The 21343-nt window shown below is 39.8% G+C and overlaps 1 protein-coding gene across 1 annotated transcript; it reads left to right on the forward strand.

The window, feature by feature from the left end:
* The first annotated feature begins 1922 nt into the window (after positions 1-1922).
* Positions 1923-20858, forward strand: LOC131982908 (uncharacterized). Its single transcript, XM_059347497.1, has 16 exons — positions 1923-3453; positions 4025-4288; positions 9633-10067; positions 10265-10684; positions 10946-11299; positions 11561-11914; positions 13498-13886; positions 15237-15648; positions 15914-16177; positions 16294-16545; positions 16644-16892; positions 16982-17239; positions 17875-18180; positions 18270-18539; positions 20001-20084; positions 20215-20858. The coding sequence occupies exons 1-16, from the start codon at positions 2135-2137 to the stop codon at positions 20279-20281; spliced, it is 5697 nt and encodes a 1898-aa protein (XP_059203480.1). The 5' UTR covers positions 1923-2134; the 3' UTR covers positions 20282-20858.
* The last annotated feature ends 485 nt before the right edge of the window (positions 20859-21343 follow it).

Here is a 21343-nt window from a genome sequence, read left to right on the forward strand (position 1 = left end):
TACAATAGATCAGCTTCTGGGAGCATGGGACAATATTTCTGTGTAGCTAATGGATGTACAGATCATTTATCGTACTTTTCGCACTATAAGGCGCACCGGAGTATTGCCGCAGCAGCTTAATTGAATGATGTGTACATATATAAGCCGCACTGGACTATAAGCCGCAGGTGTTTTAATGGTTAATTACCATATGTAAGGGTTCGTGCACAGAGGGGATTGTCGGGAAAGAGATGGCTGCTTGAGGAAGCTTCTTTTACAGCCAGATTGACTGTCTTTAACTTAAAAGCTGCATCATATGCATTTCTACGTTTGTTTTCCATAATGACGGTTTGTGCATGAAAACTTCCTTTGCACAAACTATCTCGCTCTCGTAATGTCGGTCTGTCTCTCGTTCTGTCTCGTTCTGTCTCTCGTACCACTCTCGGTTTCACTTTTACTTTTGCGCGCTACCTGTTTCACTCTTTTCCGGTGCCCTGCCAGATTGGCTCGGGGTCCTTCGTCTGCCGCTGATTACGGAACGGCGACTCCGACAAAACTAAGTAGCTTTCGACACAAATACACACAGACAAGTGAAAAATAGCTTAAAAGTATATGAAGGACCCCGAGCCGATCTGGTACGTACACCTGCCTCCAGCTTTTCCTGCTGGAGCCCGTCGCTCCTTGCGGACCGGTCATAGAGCCCATAGAGTTAAAGTTGGTGGACTGTAACCTGTAAAATCCATAGATTTAGGAGGTAACCTAGTGGCCGTCAGCTGTAAAAATCCATAGATTAGCCGCACCGTTATATAAGCCGCAGAATCGAAAAATGGGGGAAAAGGCGCAGCTTATAGTCCGGAAATTACGGTAAATGTGGGTAAAGACTTCCTCTGTTGTGCCCCGGTCATTGTCTACAGTCTGATTGGTGACTTGAGATGCGAAAATGTTTGAGTTGTGGGACAACGTCTACATGTGATTGCAGATACATTAAAGCTAAATCATCGTCAGATGATGGGAGATAGGTTTGCTCTCCACACAGACATTTTATCTGCATGTAACTAAAGCCCATCAAACTGAAAGCCATCAGAAAAACATTTCTGTTACTGTGAAATATCTTAGACATGTTACACATACTTCACAGGTAGACTTATTGTTGTAATAAACACTTTATGTGACCTTATTTTATTCTCCAGATCATTGAAGTTGTGTCTGCATCCAGAACGTAGAGAAGTCTCCAAACATGGCTTCTACAGGAGAGTCGGCCTTAGGTTACGTCAGGAATGCCAGAAAGTACCTTGTGGGAAAATTAAAGAATCTCTCAGTGATTCTGAACAACTTGAACCAGGAGAACTCAAAGCAGCAAAGAGTTTTAATTGATGCAGCGGTCAGAGAAATACAGGCAAAGACAAATGATGACGATAAAATCAGAGACATAGTGGACAGAGTCATCAAACAGGGGGAAGCTGCCTGCTACGAGTTCCTCAGGGTCATTTACTTGACCAGAAAGAGGACCTTACATGTTGACCTGCACCACTGGATCATCAGCTTTCCTTTCAGTGAAGACACACAGATGGATATAAACCACTTCCAAGGTATTTCAAAGCACAAATCTGATTGTGGTGTATTATTGTCAGGCCGCCATTGTAAATAAGAATTTGTTCTTAATGACCTGCCTGGTTAAATAAAGGTGAATGAATTTATCTATGATGTGCAGATTTTATATAATGTACTTTAATGTGTCTTTGTCCATATATTTATCTTCTTGGTTTGGTGTAAGATCACGGCAGTTAATTCATGCAATTTATTTTATTTTATTCTAGGCTCAACACCATGCCACAGATATCAGGAAAAGCTAAAGTTAAAAGCAAGAATAATATCCAAAAAAAAATTTTCGATGGCAAACAGAAATCTGTTTAAAGAAAACAACAAGCCTAATCTGCCCTACATGACACTTGTATAAGACACACAAGGAAGTGTTTCTCCATCTAAAACCAAGAAATTGAAGTGCAAGAAAAGCAAGCTGAGTCGCCGCAAAAAGCTAAAGAAATACATCCCAGAGGTCAAAGCAGAAACTTCCCCCAGTGATCTGCTGAAAAGAGATGGAAACATACTCTTGGTTGGTAAGCCTGGAATCGGAAAAACAGCACTTGCTCATGAAATGTTAAAACTCTGGGCAGAAAGAGAGAACAAGGAGCTTGATTACATGTTTTACTTCGACATGAGAGAAACAGCCCACATCAGAGATGACTCGAGCTTGGAGGATCTCCTCTTCACTGTGTTCAGTGAACCAGATGAAAGCAAAGAAGAAGTCTTACAGGACATAAAGAGTAACTCTGACAATGTTACACTCATTTTTGATGGAATCACAGATCTGTCTTCATCAGTGGTGAAGAGACTTGTTGAGAAGGACCTGCTACCTGATGCCAAGATCATCGTGACATGTAGACCAGATGATGAAGACGAGTTCTCTTCTGAGGACTTTCTCAGAGTGGAAGTAAAAGGCTTCAGTGAGCAGACCATAAAAACATACCTCTCTGCAATGCTCGGAGAAGAACAGGAGAAGGTTTTGAGGAACGTGGAGTTGTTAACTCTTTGTCACGTCCCAATGTATGCACTGATGGTGGCTGCCTGCTTTTCATACGAGACACCAGAAGACTCTCCACAGCCATGTACCATGACTGAGATCTACATCAGTATTGTTCGTCATTGTCTCCAAATAAACAGCAACAACACAAAAAACAAACATCTCAATTCCTTCATCAACAACAAGAGGAAGGCATTACTGTCTTTGGCTGAGGTTGCTTTTCATGCAACTGAAGGTAAAAGTGTGAACCTGACAGAATGTCCCTGTGAAGACAGCTGTGTCCTTTCCTTTCTGAAACAACTTGATTACAAAGTTGGCCCGACTGAGACGATAACCACATACGCGTTCCTCCACTACACTATGCAGGAGTTTTTTGCAGCAGTGTGGCTCGTGAAGAATCCAGATAAGATCAAGGATGTTTTTCAGCAGTGCCTCACTGAGGAGAAGAAACACATGAAACATCTGATCCCTTTCATGTGTCGACTGTTGAATGAGAAGAGCCCTAGTTTGATGAAGTGTCTGATTCCAGCCGAGGAGCTCAAGAATACTTCCAACTGGTTCTTTGAGGAGATGATAAGCACACTTTCCCCTCATCTGTGTAAGAAAGATGACGCTGATCCTGAGGACAGTGAGCTTGATGTGGACATTCTGTTCCTATGCCAGTGCTTGTATGAGTCCCAGTGTCCTGAAGCATGCCTCGACCTTCTGCACAAACTGGACTACCATCTGGATCTCAGTGGAGAGAGTCTCGACCCTTACCCTTGCTGTGCTGTGGCTTATGTGGTCACTCAGTTAAAGGAGAGGAAAATACATCTGAACCTTGAGGACGTAATGGTATCAGAACAAGGAATGAGACGACTATTTGGATGCCTTAAAAATGCCCAATGGTACGGGTGAGCATGTTTTTAAAGTGTCAAATTACTGCTAAGGTAACAAAATATTAAATCCTGTAAGATAGATGGGTCCTTTTGTGTGCAGCTATTTATTTTTTAAAGTTTAATCCAAGACATAATAAGGATGACAAAGTAGAATGACCCATGTGACCCTGAAAAGGATAAGTGGGTGTAGAAATATATGAAAAATATTGGGAGAAAATAAAGAATGGTGCTTTTGCTGTGGCTTCTTCAAGGCTCGAAATCAGCTTATTTACTCTACCTTCAAAAAGTTTGGCGCACCAGCAAAAATTTAAGACGAGCTGATATGGAAGACCTATTAAAATTTCAGCACCTTATGAAAATGTCATGTTAGCAGGGCAAGTTAGACTGTGGAAGCCTGCCACAGTCTAGGCTATTAATGGGAAACATATGGCAGACATACTAATAATTACTGAAGAAATTGAACCGGAAGGTTTTTGCATAGATTACATTTCAGGTGCATATGTGGCCAAAAACGCCTTTTTAAATCACACTTTTCTGGTACTTTACTTACTATAATAAGGATATGACAATACTTTTTAAATTACAGGAGTGGCCCTCTGCCACGGCAGCTGTGGGAGATCTTCCTTCTCAATGAAGGCCAGATGAGACACCTCAGCTTACCTGGCCTTGATGAAAATGAGTTGCACCTTCCAGTTGAGGGTAAAAGACATCTGTTTGAAAGAGCAGCAACATTCATGCAGAAGAGAACGACAAAGGTTAATGTCTGCCTCCACTGGGAAAGGGAAACTCCAGTCTGCCAGAGTCTGTGCAGGTTCTTCTTTGAGGCTTTGCCACACATCCGCTCACTCAGGTATGTAGCTGTTGCTTTGTGTGATGCTGACTCTACAAACTTTCAGTTTTATCCTTTTATAAAACTGTTGTTGAAATTACAGACAGAGACAGAAAGGAACTTAATGCTGCTATCACTGCCTTTAATACTTTATGTTACAAATAATTAATAAAATGAAAAAGAAAACATAATTAAACTTAGTGGGGAATTTGAGCCTATGCACATTCCAATATTAAAATCAGCTGATTGTCACGCGCGTGCGTATTACATCGGCTGTGTGCCGCTTCAGTAGCAAGCCCGTCGACAGCATTAGCAAAGGAAGCTAACAGCAACATGTCGGCAATTTTGAGGCATTTCACTCTTGCAACAGCAACAAGTTCTACGACTACTTGTAATGCTTGTAAAGCTCTTGTTCCATAAAATATAACAAAACAAACTTAATCAAACACCTCCAGAAGAATCATATTGAAGAATTTGACGAGTTTAGTGTTACGGATTAATGAATGCCATAGTCAACTGGAGACTTTATGCAAAATCACAGCGTCTGTGTGTTGTCATAGTGACCGCAGCCGTTGGAGTCAGAGAATTAATTTGAAGCTGACCTCTTTGTTTGGTTTTCATTAAAAAGTCAAAAATAATCAGATTAGCTAATCTCTTTTGAATGTAAAAGGGTTAAACACTAATTCCAAGAGGCTGTTGTAATTACCTTTGTAATTACCATTTCTAATTGTAAGCTGCCATTATTTATAGTAGTTTAAATCCCTATTTGAGTGTTTACAGTTGCATTTGTTTTGATTTTATTCAGTTGATTTAGTTTGATATTTTGTAATTTGAATTCCAACTTTTGAACACATTTTGTTGCGGCAGTTAAAAGGTAAACAGTAAAATTAAATTCCTGTTAAATTTGAGGACTTTTCTCCACCATGTTGCTGGATTTATTATTTTTAATAAATAACAAATCAGTAAATTTCTATGTCCTTGTTTTACATTTTGTTTTAATAAGTAAGGGAAGTAATGTTAAAGTCAAATCTGATGTTGCTTTACACCAGGGGTGGCCAACCAGTCAGAGACCAAGAGCCACATTTTTTTTACTGTGTTACCGCAAAGAGCCACATCATACACATGGGCATAGATGAACATCACTCCATCCCTTCCTCACACACACACACACATGCCTTTGCTCTGCCAGATTTATTGTAAATGTCACACACCAACATGATAATGACAGAAATTGACTCCTCAAGTACTAAGACCACAGGCCAGTCTTTTCAACAATGAACATTGTTTGTACTGTCTCACACAGACAAACTCCCAGTTCAACCAAGTCCACAAACATAAAGAAAATAATTTACAATAGCGTTTTTCTTTTACTATGCATGTTACTTAGCGTTTGACTAAAATACCTTATTGAACTTGTGCAATCTTCCCTGGTCTGCCCTGTTCGGGACATCGCCGAATGTCACCGGAAAGACCCGAGTAGTCCCGAGTAGACCCGAATGAACGACGAACAGTTCCGGAGGAAAAGTTACCAGTTAAGTGCGTCGCTGCTGCCGCACATCCTCGTCGGTTACGGCAGAGTCAAACTGAGCCTAATCATAACTGTTATCACTTAGTGGTCGTTGTGTGTGAGTACAAGTTATTTGCATCGGTTGATTATTATTATTTGCTGTATAATGTTTTTTATGGATCCGGACCGGTCGCCATGTTGTGATGCGTGATCACGCACATAGAGTTTTATTTTTGTAAAACCTCACCACAGCAATCCCTGTACCTTGTTCATGTGTGAAGCAATTAAAGAAGATTAAAAAAAACCTCTCTGGAGTAGCTGCAGTTTTTCTGACAGAAAACTAAGGCCAGACTGTGTACTCCAGCATTCAAAATATAGTTTACAGAACTCAAGTGAAGCGCCCACGCACATAAAAAAAACAACACAAACACAAACTTCGATATGAACGTAAGAGCCGCATGAAACTGGGCAAAGAGCCGCATGCGGATCGGGAGCCGCGGGTTGGCCAGGTCTGCTTTACACAAAAAAGAATGGTCTTAGTCATTTCCACACAGTGAGCCATAAAGCTTATTAATGAAACACTGGTATCAGATCAGTACTCGGTATCAGCTGACACCAAGAGCCCAGGTATCAGAATCAGTATCAGGACTGAAACATTTTGTACTGGTGCATTCCTACTTTGCACAGTGAAAAAAAAAAGTTTTACAAACTTTTACAAACATACTGGCCCTCATTTATCAAACGAGCGTACGTCAGAAAGTGTGCGTAAAGTGGGCGTAAGATGATTTCTACGCAAGCTCGGCATTTATCAATATGGACGTGAGCGGACGGTACGATCAGATCTCACGTCTGCTCTCAGCTCGTGTACGCAAATTTGAGTCAGCGTGAAGTCCACACGTCTGAGTCGGAGAATTGATCTTAGACTATTGTATCGATGCCTGGAGCTGATAAAACTCTGTGGTGTTTTGATTTTTAATAGTGACAAAGCAAAACATGTTTAGACTACATAATTTATCACTAAAACATAATCCAAAAATAAATACACCCTGCGATCGTGAAATTCTTTAAACAGAATACCAGCCGAGGATATTAAATGTTGTTGTCTTCTGCTGTTTACTGTTATTATTATTATTATCCAGCTCCGACAACTGAGCGTCAGCGACTCTTTTACCACCGGTGTTGGGCCGTATTAAGCACCCCTGCCGTGAAAAGCACCCCCTCGTGTATATATATATATATATATATACACACACACACACACACTCACATAAACACATACTTAGGAGTTTATATTCAATGATAAGTAGACCAAGAAAAAAAAAAACACACTGACACTTCAATATATATATATATATATATATATATATATATATATATACACTCACACAAACACATACTTAGGAGTTTATATTATATATATTTACAAATATTATGGAAGACAACACAGTAAGCAGGCTATTAATTAATGACATCAATAACCATTTACCCGATTTTTGTTATCTGTGACTGTGATTGTGGGAAAGTATGACTATTGTGGAATCCATGAGCGCATTTAAACATGAATCATTAACACAAAACTGGACGCTAAACAGAACGTGACATGGAATGAGAATATAATTTTTGTCATTGTGTGTACGTTGTCATTTGTAGTAAATTAAACATGAGCATTTAGTCCTTTTTGACATTTACTCGTGAATAAGAGATCTGTGTTATATTAAGAGATCTGAGGGGGTGCTTTTCACGGCAGGGGTGCTTAATACGGCACAACACCGCTACTCTGCTGACAGCAGCACTGATTTCCTCCCTTTTCACTTTTTATGCTGCCAAACAAAACTAGTTTGTTGTGTTGCAGCTGTTGGACGTCAGCGTTTCACTTTCTGACTGAGAAATTCCTCTTCTTCTTGAATTAAAACTTACTTTAAAACATTGTTTACCTCCTTCAACCAAAAAGCTGAAAACTTTTAAGTCCGTGCTCCAAATGTAAAATATTCAGTGAACTTGTTTGAGTTTATAACTAGAAGTACTTTTATTTCATAAACCTCCGTCGCTGCGTATTTCTTTAATATGTCTATATTGCCCCTATTGTTAATTGTAACGGTGCACTTTGCTTATAAAGCTGATTTAGAGGGTGAAAAAAATCCTCTTTTTGGCCGTATTGCGCCCTTCGGTGTCGTAAACTCTGAAGGCGAGTTTTCTGAATCGGGTATATATTAGGGCGTGGTATTTAAATTACGCATGTTTCGAGCCGCCACATTTATCAACAGCCGATCATTCTTACGCTGTGATTGGCGAGATACGATCGTTTGATAAATCACACGTGGACCCTGTCGTAAGACAAAATGTACACTCAGATCTGCGCTCGTTTCTACGCTCGCTTGATAAATGAGGGCCAATGGGTATACATTTGGTGCAAAATCGTCTCCTTTCTATGCAAATGAGCCTCATATAAAAAATATTCCAATTCACAGACACCATCACTAATACCACACACAGTAAAATTATTAGTCTCCTCAGAGACGTTAAATTAAGTGCAATTGTATGAACAAATATAAGGTTGACTAAAACTTTATTATTATTTTGGGATTCGGTGGCGGGACTCTCCTCTCAGCTCCCCTACGTGTCATTTTTGAAAATACATGAGAATATAATAAGGAATAAGTCTGACTCTCATGATGTCCACAGTTGATGCCTTCACATACACTCACTGTGTGAAATTGGACTGTTTGTGTGTTATCTTCTGGATGTGTAGACAACACAGAACATGAAATAATATTAGTTCCTGTCCAATCGCAAATATGACTGGAGATTTAAATAATCAACGGAGACCCGCTGTCGTGCCTTGTGCGTATATCTAAAGACACACTGCTGTGGCCCTCCCAGAACTCCTGCTCCTCCCTGTCTCTCTCCCTCTCAACCGTCTCTCTATCCTCTCTCCCTCTCCCCCTTCAACCTCTATCTACTCTATTCTACTCTGTTGATCTGCCCTGTACAACGACATCTATTGCACGTCTGTCTGTCCTGGGAGATGGATCCCTCCTCTGTCTCTCCCTGAGGTTTCTTCTGCTTTTTCCCCTGTTAAAAGGGTTTTTTGAGGAGTTACCCCTGGCCACTGTGAGGGTCTAAGCCTTAGACCCTCATCCTCTGTCCTTAGACTCTAAGGACAGAGGGTGTCATACCATGTACAGTCTGTAAAGCCCTTTGAGGCAAATCTGTGATTTGTGATTTTGGGCGATATGAATAAAATTGACTTGACTTGACTTGACACTTACCTTTATGGTTAAACGAGACGCCTAAGTATGTGTTCGATTGGAGTTATTCAGGGTTTCACTCCTCACAACCCACTCTTTAACCTCTAGCACATTCACATGAAGTATTGTTTCGTGAAAGTACTGCAAGTGATGTCACACCTTCCAACGGACACCAGAAACCAAACGGCTGAGATTGTGTAAAAAAAGCTGCATGAATAAAATAAAGTACCAATCTTAGAGTTACATTTATTTTCCTGCCTTCTTGTTATCATGTCAGACTTTAGATTTCAGTTCTCATATCAGTTCTCAATTAAAACAGCATGGCTATTCAGTGATCAGGTACAGTACATTGAGTCAGAAATGGTAAACTACTAATGAAGTTGATAATTAGACTTGCCATAATGAGTAAGCTCATTGTGTTAGATAAATCCGAATTTGCATTTCAACCAAGATGCTTTACCCCTTTCTCTATTGCACACTATCAGAAAGTCTGCTAAAGGTGTGGAAAAATAAATATAACAGTTGCACCTAATAGCACCTCTACATATTATTTGATTCTGTAATTGTTCTACAGAACATGCACTTTGAGTCATTTGTTGTTGTCAAACAGCTTCAGGATGCCCTGCAGAGGTTCAGGACTACAGGACCAGCAGCAATGCCTTGGGACACTGCAGAGGGAAGAAAGGCAGCTGTTGCTGGATTTTTGCCTGAAAGCAGCACTTTACAAAGAAGAAAACTTTCATGATGTAGTGATTATCCTCCTCTCATTGTTTTCTGTTAACATTGAGCTGCATAACATCCTTCTTGATTTTTATCAACATGTCAAGAAGGAAGATTTTCCAGGTGTCATTCCAAAACTAAGGCCACTGTTCCAGTCAGCATCTGCAGTCTGGACCATAACCCTCTCAGAGAGAAAGACCTCCATCCTCCTGGAAGTGCTGAAACTCCAACCAGAGAAGAAACAAGTGGAGCTGACAGGCTTCTCACATGAAGAGAGTGAAGTGAGGAGTTTCCTACAGTGTCTGCCTTATATCTCACAGCTCAGGTAAAAGGTTATTTGATATTATTGTTTTTTCTTGAACAAAACACTATCTTGACACTGCCCATGCAGAATAGATTATTCTAATATATGTATTATTGCAGTTCAAGTTACAGTCAGTTCACCGTCAGAGAAGTTAATATTCCAGTTGATATTCTTTCAAAAATGAAATCATATGATCTTTACAATCTTTACGATTTCAGTTTTGTGCCTCAGTCATCAGAACCTTCAGAAGAAATCAAGTTCTTTGGGAATCTGTTTTGTGCAGCAGCAGAGAGAGAACAGCAGACAGGAGAGAAGATACTGGAGCTGTTATCATCACTGTGCACATACAAAAGAGAACCTCTAAAAGATGTCAGGTGTGATTTCCTGCTGGATCTGTTCTCCCACCTGAAGGACTATGAGACTAAAACAGGCCTGAGTGTCCTTCCATCATTACAGTCAGTTTTCCAGTCAGCTCCTGCAGTCTGGATCATAAACCTCTCAGAGAGAAAGACCTCCATCCTCCTGGAAGTGCTGAAACTCCAACCAGAGAAGAAACAAGTGAAGCTGATAGACTTCTCACATGAAGAGAGTGAAGTGAGGAGTTTCCTACAGTGTCTGCCTTATATCTCACAGCTCAGGTAAAAGGTTATTTGATATTATTGTTTTTTCTTTGACAAAACACTATCTTGACACTGCCCATGCAGAATATGTTATTGTAATATATGTATTACTGCAGTTCAAGTTACAGTCAGTTCACCGTCAGAGAAGTTAATATTCCAGTTGATATTCTTTTAAAATGAAATCACATGATCTTTTCAATATTTATGATTTCAGTTTTGTGCCTCAGTCATCAGAACCTTCAGAAGAAATCAAGTTATTTGGGAATCTGTTTTGTGCAGCAGCAGAGAGAGAACAGCAGACAGGAGAGAAGATACTGGAGCTGTTATCATCACCGGCACATACAAAAGAAAACCTCTAAAAGATGTCAGGTGTGATTTCCTGCTGGATCTGTTCTCCCACCTGAAGGACTATGAGACTAAAACAGGCCTGAGTGTCCTTCCATCATTACAGTCAGTTTTCCAGTCAGCTCCTGCAGTCTGGACCATAAACCTCTCAGAGAGAAAGACCTCCATCCTCCTGGAAATGCTGAAACTCCAACCAGAGAAGAAGCAAGTGAAGCTGAGAGTCTTCTCAGATGAAGAGAGTGAAGTGAGGAGTTTCCTACAGTGTCTGCCTTATATCTCACAGCTCAGGTAAAAGGTTATTTGATATTATTGTTTTTTCTTTGACAAAACACTATCTTGACACTGCCCATGCAGAATATGTTATTGTAATATATGTATTACTGCAGTTCAAGTTACAGTCAGTTCACCGTCAGAGAAGTTAATATTCCAGTTGATATTCTTTTAAAATGAAATCACATGATCTTTTCAATATTTATGATTTCAGTTTTGTGCCTCAGTCATCAGAACCTTCAGAAGAAATCAAGTTATTTGGGAATCTGTTTTGTGCAGCAGCAGAGAGAGAACAGCAGACAGGAGAGAAGATACTGGAGCTGTTATCATCACCGGCACATACAAAAGAAAACCTCTAAAAGATGTCAGGTGTGATTTCCTGCTGGATCTGTTCTCCCACCTGAAGGACTATGAGACTAAAACAGGCCTGAGTGTCCTTCCATCATTACAGTCAGTTTTCCAGTCAGCTCCTGCAGTCTGGACCATAAACCTCTCAGAGAGAAAGACCTCCATCCTCCTGGAAATGCTGAAACTCCAACCAGAGAAGAAGCAAGTGAAGCTGAGAGTCTTCTCAGATGAAGAGAGTGAAGTGAGGAGTTTCCTACAGTGTCTGCCTTATATCTCACAGCTCAGGTAAATGGATTGTACTTTTGTTGTGTTTAGAGAAAAGGAGAGAATGACTGAGCAAGTGGCCAGTGTGTAGAGTTGTCATGATGTTTTTTTTCAATGCACCCAATATATTATTGCTTAATTACTTTCCATTCCTAAATACAAATTTCATCAGTCATCTATGGACTCAGTAAAAAGTCAAAGCAGACTCAGCTACAGTATAATGATGTGATCCAACAAGCTCCAGCAATGTAACAACAGAGACCATCAGCATTGTGTTAATGATGAGGAGTTTAGTTCTCCTTTTCAGGACTAGTGATGTTCTTTCTTACTGCTTTACACTAACATGAAGTTTCCTGCATTTGAAGATAGCTGCACACAATGGTTCCCCTCTAAGTACATCTGTGTTGTTGTGTTGGATTAACAGTTTATAAAATACAAATTGAACAGCATTTAATATTTTAATGAAGACAGCAAACAAACAGATTCTGCTATGGTCACAGTTTATATATTTCTTCTGCAGAAAATCAAAGCACATCTGGCCGGGCAGATGATCACATTTCCAATGGTGCCGTGTTTTTAGCTCGTTATCCCACATTGTTTTAAAATATCAACAAGAGCTCTGTAACAGCTGTAATGTTTCATTCAGAATTAGTTTGAACAGATTGAATGTTGGGGGTCTTTGCTGGTTCCAGTTCAGCAAGATGCATTTCTTTGCTATATAAGATATTATGAGGAGCGGTGACTGAGCAGGATGTTTGACCAGTGAATTACACAAAGGAGTGAATGAGAGGATTATTCACAAGTGTCTTTTTTGAACCATTGAAATAATGTTGAAGTATTAGTTTACCTCTGCAGATCCTAATGATGCTTCACTGCTACTTTATTAAGGTTTTTAGACTTTTACAGAATTATGCAGGGACTAAATTTTGGTCCATGACTTTAGGCTTTGGAGCTCATTGATTCATAAATTAAGTGGAAAGAATGATTTTCAGCCAATTCATTGACTGTAAGTGAGCAAGATGTTTGAATTATAAATAATTAAGAGGAGTGAATGAGAGGATTTGACTTAATTTGGTGTATTTACAATATTAAAAAGAAACTTCATGTCATTAGGATGTGATAGGTTCACCTCTAGAACTCATGATAATGTTACTCTAGTACTGTCACTAGTTTATAGAGTCTTAAAACATGACATTGATATTTTTACCTTGACCTTAACCAATCTCAGTCCTCATGGCTAAACCTAACCAGAGCAAGCTCTGTTCAGTAGGAACCTTCTTGTATCAACCTCCTGTTGGCTCAGGAGTGGTACTGCAGTCTAACATACAATCTTTAATACAGAGGTGACAATACAACTTTGTACCTGACTTTGATGGTTCCTCCAACATTTTGTGAATCATTTCATTCAGTAAAAGTCTTCCAGAATCCACTTAAAGCCCTGTTAAAGGCATCGCTGCTTGAGATTAGGTTTGATTTATTTCACTGTATTTGGCTCTTTAGTGGGTATTTGTAGACTGTTAGCAGATGGATCCATATCAGTGATCTATGGCTCATTTTTAGCTGTTGACATCATAAAATAACAAAATGTTTAATTCTCCTTCCAGTTTACCTCTCTACTTCAGCTCAGGTGAAGCAAAGTTCTTTGGGAATCTGTTCTGTGCAGCAGCAGAGAGAGAACAGCAGACAGGAGAGAAGATACTGGAGCTGTTATCATCACTGTGCAGATATGAAACATTCCCTTTTCATCACCTGGATTATGATGATGATGAATATTATCAGTATTATCAGATTGATTTCCAGCTGGATCTGTTCTCCCACCTGAAGGACTATGAGACTAAAACAGGCCTGAGTGTCCTTCCATCATTACAGTCAGTTTTCCAGTCAACTCCTGCAGTCTGGACCATAAACCTCTCAGAGAGAAAGACCTCCATCCTCCTGGAAGTGCTGAAACTCCAACCAGAGAAGAAACAAGTGGAGCTGAGAGGCTTCTCAGGTGAAGAGAGTGAAGTGAGGAGTTTCCTACAGTGTCTGCCTTATATCTCACAGCTCAGGTAAATGGATTGTACTTTTGTTGTGTTTAGAGAAAAGGAGAGAATGACTGAGCAAGTGGCCAGTGTGTAGAGTTGTCATGATGTTTTTTTTCAATGCACCCAATACATTATTGCTTAATTACTCTCCATTCCTAAATACATACATTTCATCAGTCATCTATGGACTCAGTAAAAAGTCAAAGCAGACTCAGCTACAGTATAATGATGTGATCCAACAAGCTCCAGCAATGTAACAACAGAGACCATCAGCATTGTGTTAATGATGAGGAGTTTAGTTCTCCTTTTCAGGACTAGTGATGTTCTTTCTTACTGCTTTACACTAACATGAAGTTTCCTGCATTTGAAGATAGCTGCACACAATGGTTCCCCTCTAAGTACATCTGTGTTGTTGTGTTGGAATAACGGTTTAATAAAATACAAATTGAACAACAATTATTAATTTAATGAAGACAGAAAACAAACAGATTCTGCTATGGTCACAGTTTATATATTTCTTCTGCAGAAAAATCAAAGCACATCTGGCCGGGCAGATGATCACATTTCCAATGGTGCCGTGTTTTTAACTCGTTATCCCACATTGTTTTAAAATATCAACAAGAGCTCTGTAACAGCTGTAATGTTTCATTCAGAATTAGTTTGAACAGATTGAATGTTGGGGGTCTTTGCTGGTTCCAGTTCAGCAAGATGCATTTCTTTGCTATATAAGATATTATGAGGAGCGGTGACTGAGCAGGATGTTTGACCAGTGAATTACACAAAGGTGTGAATGAGAGGATTATTCACAAGTGTCTTTTTTGAACCGTTGAAATAATGTTGAATTATTAGTTTACCTCTGCAGATCCTAATGATGCTTCACTACTACTTCATTAAGGTTTTTACACTTTTACAGAATTATGCAGGGACAAAATTTTGGTCCAGGATTTTAGGCTTTGGAGCTCATTGATTCATAAATTAAGTGGAAAAAATTATTTTCAGCCAACACATTGACTGTAAGTGAGCAAGATGTTTGAATGATGAATAATTAAGAGGAGTGAATGAGAGGATTTGACTTAATGTGGTGTATTTACAATAATAAAAACAAACTTCATTTCAGTAGGATGTGATAGGTTCACCTCTAGAACTCATGATAATGTTACACTAGTACTGTCATTTGGCTCATTAGTGGGTATTTGTAGACTGTTAGCAGATGGATCCATATCAGTGATCGAAGGCTCTTTTTTAGCTGTTGACATCATAAAATAACAAAATGTCCAATTCTCCTTCCAGTTTATCTCACTCCTTGATATGCTCAGGTGAAGCAAAGTTCTTTGGGAATCTGTTCTGTGCAGCAGCAGAGAGAGAACAGCAGACAGGAGAGAAGATACTGGAGCTGTTATCATCACTGTGCAGATATGAAACATTCCCTTTTCATCACCTGGATGATGATGATGAATATTATCAGAGTGATTTCCTGCTGGATCTGTTCTCCCACCTGAAGGACTATGAGACTAAAACAGGCCTGAGTGTCCTTCCATCATTACAGTCAGTTTTCCAGTCAGCTCCTGCAGTCTGGACCATAAACCTCTCAGAGAGAAAGACCTCCATCCTCCTGGAAGTGCTGAAACTCCAACCAGAGAAGAAACAAGTGGAGCTGATAGACTTCTCAGATGAAGAGAGTGAAGTGAGGAGTTTCCTACAGTGTCTGCCTTATATCTCACAGCTCAGGTAAATCAGATTAATACCGCATATTTGTTAAAAGATTCATCTCATAATCTCTAACTGTTTTGAAATAAGTTTGCTGTCATTGACAAATATACATATGGAATACATTCATCCAGTTTATCATCACCACTAATAAAACCGTGTTTCATCCTGCTGCATTCGTTCTCTAACTTTCATCCTGAATAAAATATATTTTACATGAGATGGTTTTCAATGCAGAATGTGTTGTAGCTTTGCTGTTTTACATTTCCTCCATATTGTGTTTCAGCTGTGATCCAGAGTTCTTCCAGAGTGTCTGCTCATGCATCTCTGTCAGATCCAGAGAAGAGGCTGAGCAGTTGGTCTCTCTGCTGCAGCTGCTGGGGTCCACCCTGCTGTTAACAGGAGGGTTAAGCACCAGATGCTGCCGGTCGGTGGGGACAGTTCTCGGACTCTGTGGCTCTGATGTGGATCTCATCCTCAAACCAGGACAGATGTCTGTGGAAGAAGCCTCCCTCCTCTTTAGTTCTACAGTACAACTGCACAGTCTGACGTAAATGTTTATATCTTTACTGTTTTATAGCTCTGTCTTTTCCAGTTTAAATGTCTTACCAGATTGAGAATATAATTTATGTTCTGACTGCCTTTTACTCTCTCTTTGATCTTCAGGCTTTCCCATGACAACGCCTTGCTACTGTGTGGATGGGTAAAAAAAGGGAGAGTGGCCTGTTCAGTGACTATTGAAGAGCTTTCTCTCTCCCCTCAGACAGCCCGTCCATCTGAGAAAGTGTCGTTGAAGGTTGTCAGTGGTTTGGCGTCCCTGCTGAGCTGCTGGAAAATCAGACGGTTAAACCTGACTGAGTTCTGTGTTCCTGCTCTGAGTCTCATTCCACTGCTGCTTCATGATGATCTAACAATCAGGTTCATGTCTTTCCTCAGCCTCAGAAACACACCAATTAGCAAAAATGCAAAATGTATGAATCATTTCCTAACATATATTGACATATTTTGATCCTCAGACTGAGTGAGGACACTGTCCAGCAGTTCCTCTTCCTCCTCCATGAAAACCAGGACGGGGACTTGACTCGGTCCTTCTTGATCAAGGTTGGTGGAGACCTGAGCTCCTGCTGTCTGAACTGGGAGCTTCTTCACTTTCTGCTGCAGCAGTCGTCAGCTCAGACCATCACTGTGAACCTGAAGAAGAACAGCTTCTTACAGGAGAGCATCACACGTCTGCTTCCCTTCCTGGACAGGGTTGTGTTAAAAAGGTGAACAATCTGTTTTTTAACATTCTATATTTGTTGTTGTGGCTTGTTTCCCCTAAACAAACAAAAGTGAATACACTTTGTGCTTCCAGGCTCAGTCCCAGCTTTGTGTTGACTGCCGTCAGAGAGATCTATAATGCTGGTGCCAGTCCCAGTATACCCAGTTTACTGAGGTCACTGAATCATGTGATCAGCCTGACCTGCAGAGAGATGGACTCTGTGGACTGTGCTGCTCTGATCTTCACCCTCAGACACAGTGACAAAGTTAAACTGAACCTCATGTGGACGTCCATACCAGCAGGGGAAGTAAAGTCCATCATCTTGATGCTGGACAAAGTTTCTCAACTGAGGTCAGACATTACTGCTCATTTCCCAAAGCTGTACCTGCATCAGTACTCTCCAACACACAAGATATAATTCACCTGTAGCTGAAAAATTGATATAAATATCACAAATGAATTCTGTCAGTAATAATCACATTGTTCTCACCAAGTTAACAACTGAGAGTTGTGAGCACGGGGCTGAAAAGAGGTCTGATGGGTGTGGAAACACCAGCAGACAACTGTTTTTCCACTTGTTGTTGAGGTCAGACTGAAAGTGAACCTTTTAATGTCTGTAATAATCTCTCACTGCTCAGGAAAACTATATATTCCAGTGAGGAGTGGGACAAAGTTGAAACAGGAAGTGGGTCTTTAAACTGAGACTGAAATTTCTTTTAGTTTGGGTCATCATTTCACCGTTTCTCCTCTGAATTAGTTTGTGTAATGTGAAGGTTTGTTTTAACCTTTCTGATGGTGTGACTGCTTCTGTTTCTTGAGCCATCAGAATGCTTCTAAGTGATGTATGCATGCTCCAGTAGTTTAGCTGTTAGCCTGAAGGACTCTATGTTATAAATACTGAGACACAATATCAGTCAGAATTATGATAAAAGACAATCATTTTAATTAATGGTATGTGTTTCTTTTGGAAAACATGTGACTGCCAGTGTTGACAGGAAGCTGCTGCTGAGGTTGGTCCACTGTTGTGCTTCCTCTGACGTCCAGCAGGAGGCAGCGGTCGTCCTGCTCAGGTCTCTGCAGCACACACTGGATCTGTCCTGCTCCTCCTGTGTGGAGCTGTTAGACCAGGATCAGAGTGACACTCTCAGTCTGACTGCTGATGACTGCAGGGCCGTCTCCACCATCCTGAGACACAGCAGCAGCCGGGACACACAGCTCATCCTGCAGGACTGTGAGGTGGAGGACAGTGGACTGGACCTGCTGTTTTCTGTCCTAGACAGAGTCTGCCTCAGGTGGGAAAAACACAAACTGAGTGAAAGGAGAGAAGAAGCTCTGTTTCTTTCATGTTAATGCATCAGAACACTCTGTTTCTCCTGTTTAGAGCCAGTAAAGCTGTCCTCCTCCAGCTGTTGTCTCTGGTCCCTGTGAACAGTGAGAGGGACTCGGTGAGACGGGCAGAGTCCCTCTGTAGAGCTCTGAATGCAGAGCTGGACCTCAGTCACAGCTCCCTGGATCAGAGGACCTGTGAAGCCTTGGCCCTGATGCTGGATTTCTGTGCAGAGCTGACAGAGCTGGACCTCAGTCACTGTCAGCTCACAGACCAGCAGCTGCTCTCACTCTGCTCACAGCTGCACAAAGTACAAGTCCTGGAGTGAGTGTGCACTGGAAATGTCTTCATGTGGCTACAATGTTTATAAGGCAGTGTGGGCTCGAGCCCAGGTGGAGGTAACCATTTATAAAAGAAAGATTACAGCAGGTAGACTGTGTGAGGATCAGAAGCAGCTGGTAATGTCAGCTGCTCACAGTTTGATGAGCTGAGACGAGAGAAAATGCTCTTTAAAACATAAACAGTAACAATCACAATTATAGGGGGCTGAACCCTTAACATTATTATTGAGTTGATTTCTATGCAGATGAAGCTGGATTATATTTCATGAGAGATTTGAGTTCTTGTCAGTGTCTATATGATGCAGACAAACTTACTTCAGAAGACAATTATATCTATATAGTCATGGCTATTTCTACAGAAAGCTGCAGGACAATAAACATGCTTTACTTCTATTGAACTGTCTTAATCTAAAGTGTAGTAGTTTTCATTTCGTCAATAGAATAACTTTAAAATGATTGCACAAAGTATAGGTACTAAGAAAACCAGAGGGGCAGATTCATTTATAGAAATTACTAAATAAAATGCAGGTTAAATAGCATGTCAATAAAAAATAAAAATGTGCACAACTGTGCATCTCTGTAATCCTCCAGAAAACAAAAAGTCTGACTGAAGCTGAGAACAGAAAACTCAAATTAATCCTGTTGACCAGTGCTGAAATGTAACTAAGTACATTTACTAAAGTACTTTACTAAAGTACAACTTTAAGGTTTTACTTGAGGATTTCCATTTGATGTAAAATTATACTTCAAAGTGATTTTTTAAATTAACCTCATAACTGTATATTTAGCCTTTAAAATGAGCCCTAATGAACCCAAAACACTGCTTACATAAATGCATCAGTACAGATAATCTAATATATTTAGAATATATAAAACAATCTGAGTGTGTCCATTCTGCATAATGAGAACTTCTGATACTTTATGTACATTTTGATGCTGATACTTTTTTACTTTTACTGCAGTAAGTTTTGAGTGCAGGACTTTTACTTGTCGTGGAATAACCTCACAGTGTGGTATTAGTACTTTTACTGAAGTAAAGGATTGAAATACTTTTTCCACCGCTGCTGTTGACACAAGAGACCTTTCTCCTAACTTTCAAGAGAAAATTGAGTTTTGCTGATTTGTTTAAAGTAAAATAGTTGTGAGATCTCTGGTGGAGTTCATGATGAATCTTCAGGATGACTTGACTGCAAATGATCTCGCTGTGTAACCTTTAAATCTCTGTCTTTAGTTATAGTGCAGTGTCAGAAAGCTTCAGTTATTAATGAAGATATCCAGCTGGTATCTGCTGCTTCGGTGCACACGCCTGCTGATGACCAGAGGTGTTTGATTGACTGAAAAAGAAAAGCAAAACATAATGTTACAGTGATTATCCTGTGTGTTTCAACAGCACCTTTGGGCTGATATAATATCGTGAACTAATAACTGTTTGTGTTTGTTGCAGTCTGAGTCACAACAACATCACTGATGCTTCGACTGACACGTTACTCCAACTGGTCTCCATCAACCCCGGCATTCAAACTGTGCGGTGAGCAGACATTAATTAGTGCTCCATTCATTTATTAAGACATTTCTACTCATAGTCATTCATTCTCTTCCATCAGTTCAATGAACACTGTCTGTCTGAGTGACGTCTGCTCTCTCTGCTTTGTTTTTAGACTCTTCAGAAACAACATTGTGGACAGAAGCTCCTTTCAGAAAGACAAGCGGTTTGAAATCTGGTGAACCAGTTGTCAGTGGGATGCTATTAACTGTTTCAAGTCTAATGATCTTTGGAAGAAAGTATTACCTGTGGTACCTTGATTTTTTTTTATTAAGGCAAAACAAATAGAAGCCAACTGTTACCTCAGTGACAACTGTGTTTTTTTAATATTGTGATAACTATTTTTTGGGATGAATGTTTAGCTATAATTAACAAGGCAAAAAAAAGCATGTTCAATAAGTTGAGATGACAGAAAACTATCTAAAGAGAACAATCTTAAAAGTGTAAATATGAGTATATATTTTATTTGACATTTTAAATGGAGAAAATTGTTCATTTCCTCTGTCCGTTCTCATTTCCTCATTAAAATACCTCTTTTACTGTAAACTGCAGTAATCAGCGTTTTCTTGACTTTTAGTTTCACAGAATAAAATCTGAGTCAACCAGTTACCAGCTGAGTGACTTTGTGTCACAAACAGACCTCGTTCTAAGACTTCTAAGGTGCATTGTCATAGGACCAATGTCATATTTTCTTGTAATGCAACAGCTATTTTAAAATGTTGTGAAATGTACAGTTGTAAATATATTCAATAAACAAATGACATAAAAGACTCAAACTGGAGTCAAAGTTATTTACTTAATGCATTATTTTTAGATGTTTATCTAAATTACAGTTTTACAACAGAAACCTACTGGTTTATATTTAAAGCACTTTAATAGCATGAAAAGTTATCAATAATTGTTTTTTTTTCTATTATAAATGATTAACTTTTAATTTGGGAAACAGTTGTGTAGTACAAAAAACAATGAAGTTATATGTCAGTAAAGTGGAAAAACAGCAGTCCATATTTCAGTATATATACAGAATCAGGGAGACATTTACAGTGACTCATCAGTCATTTACTGTATGTGAGAACAGATGTTCTTGTGAAACGGCTGCTGTCTTTTGTCTCCAGTGTTTCTCTACACAGGAATCACACTGTAACCCAAAGCAGAGCACAAACACAGAGGAGAGGCTCAGGGAAGGTGCAGCTGAAGGCGTGGTGGTGGATCAGAGGACACCGTGTACAAGTCCAGGTTCACTG

Source organism: Centropristis striata, chromosome 13 (genome assembly GCF_030273125.1).
Source record: "Centropristis striata isolate RG_2023a ecotype Rhode Island chromosome 13, C.striata_1.0, whole genome shotgun sequence".
In the NCBI taxonomy this organism is placed as follows: Eukaryota; Metazoa; Chordata; class Actinopteri; order Perciformes; family Serranidae; genus Centropristis; species Centropristis striata.

Coding starts and splice junctions, on each gene's coding strand:
- LOC131982908 (XM_059347497.1), top strand. CDS start 2,135: ATGTTAAAACTCTGGGCAGAAAGAGAGAACAAGGAGCTTGATTACATG. Junction 10,685..10,945: donor CCTTATATCTCACAGCTCAG/GTAAAAGGTTAT, acceptor TGTTTTGTGCAG/CAGCAGAGAGAGAACAGCAG. Junction 16,178..16,293: donor GTACAACTGCACAGTCTGAC/GTAAATGTTTAT, acceptor TTTGATCTTCAG/GCTTTCCCATGACAACGCCT.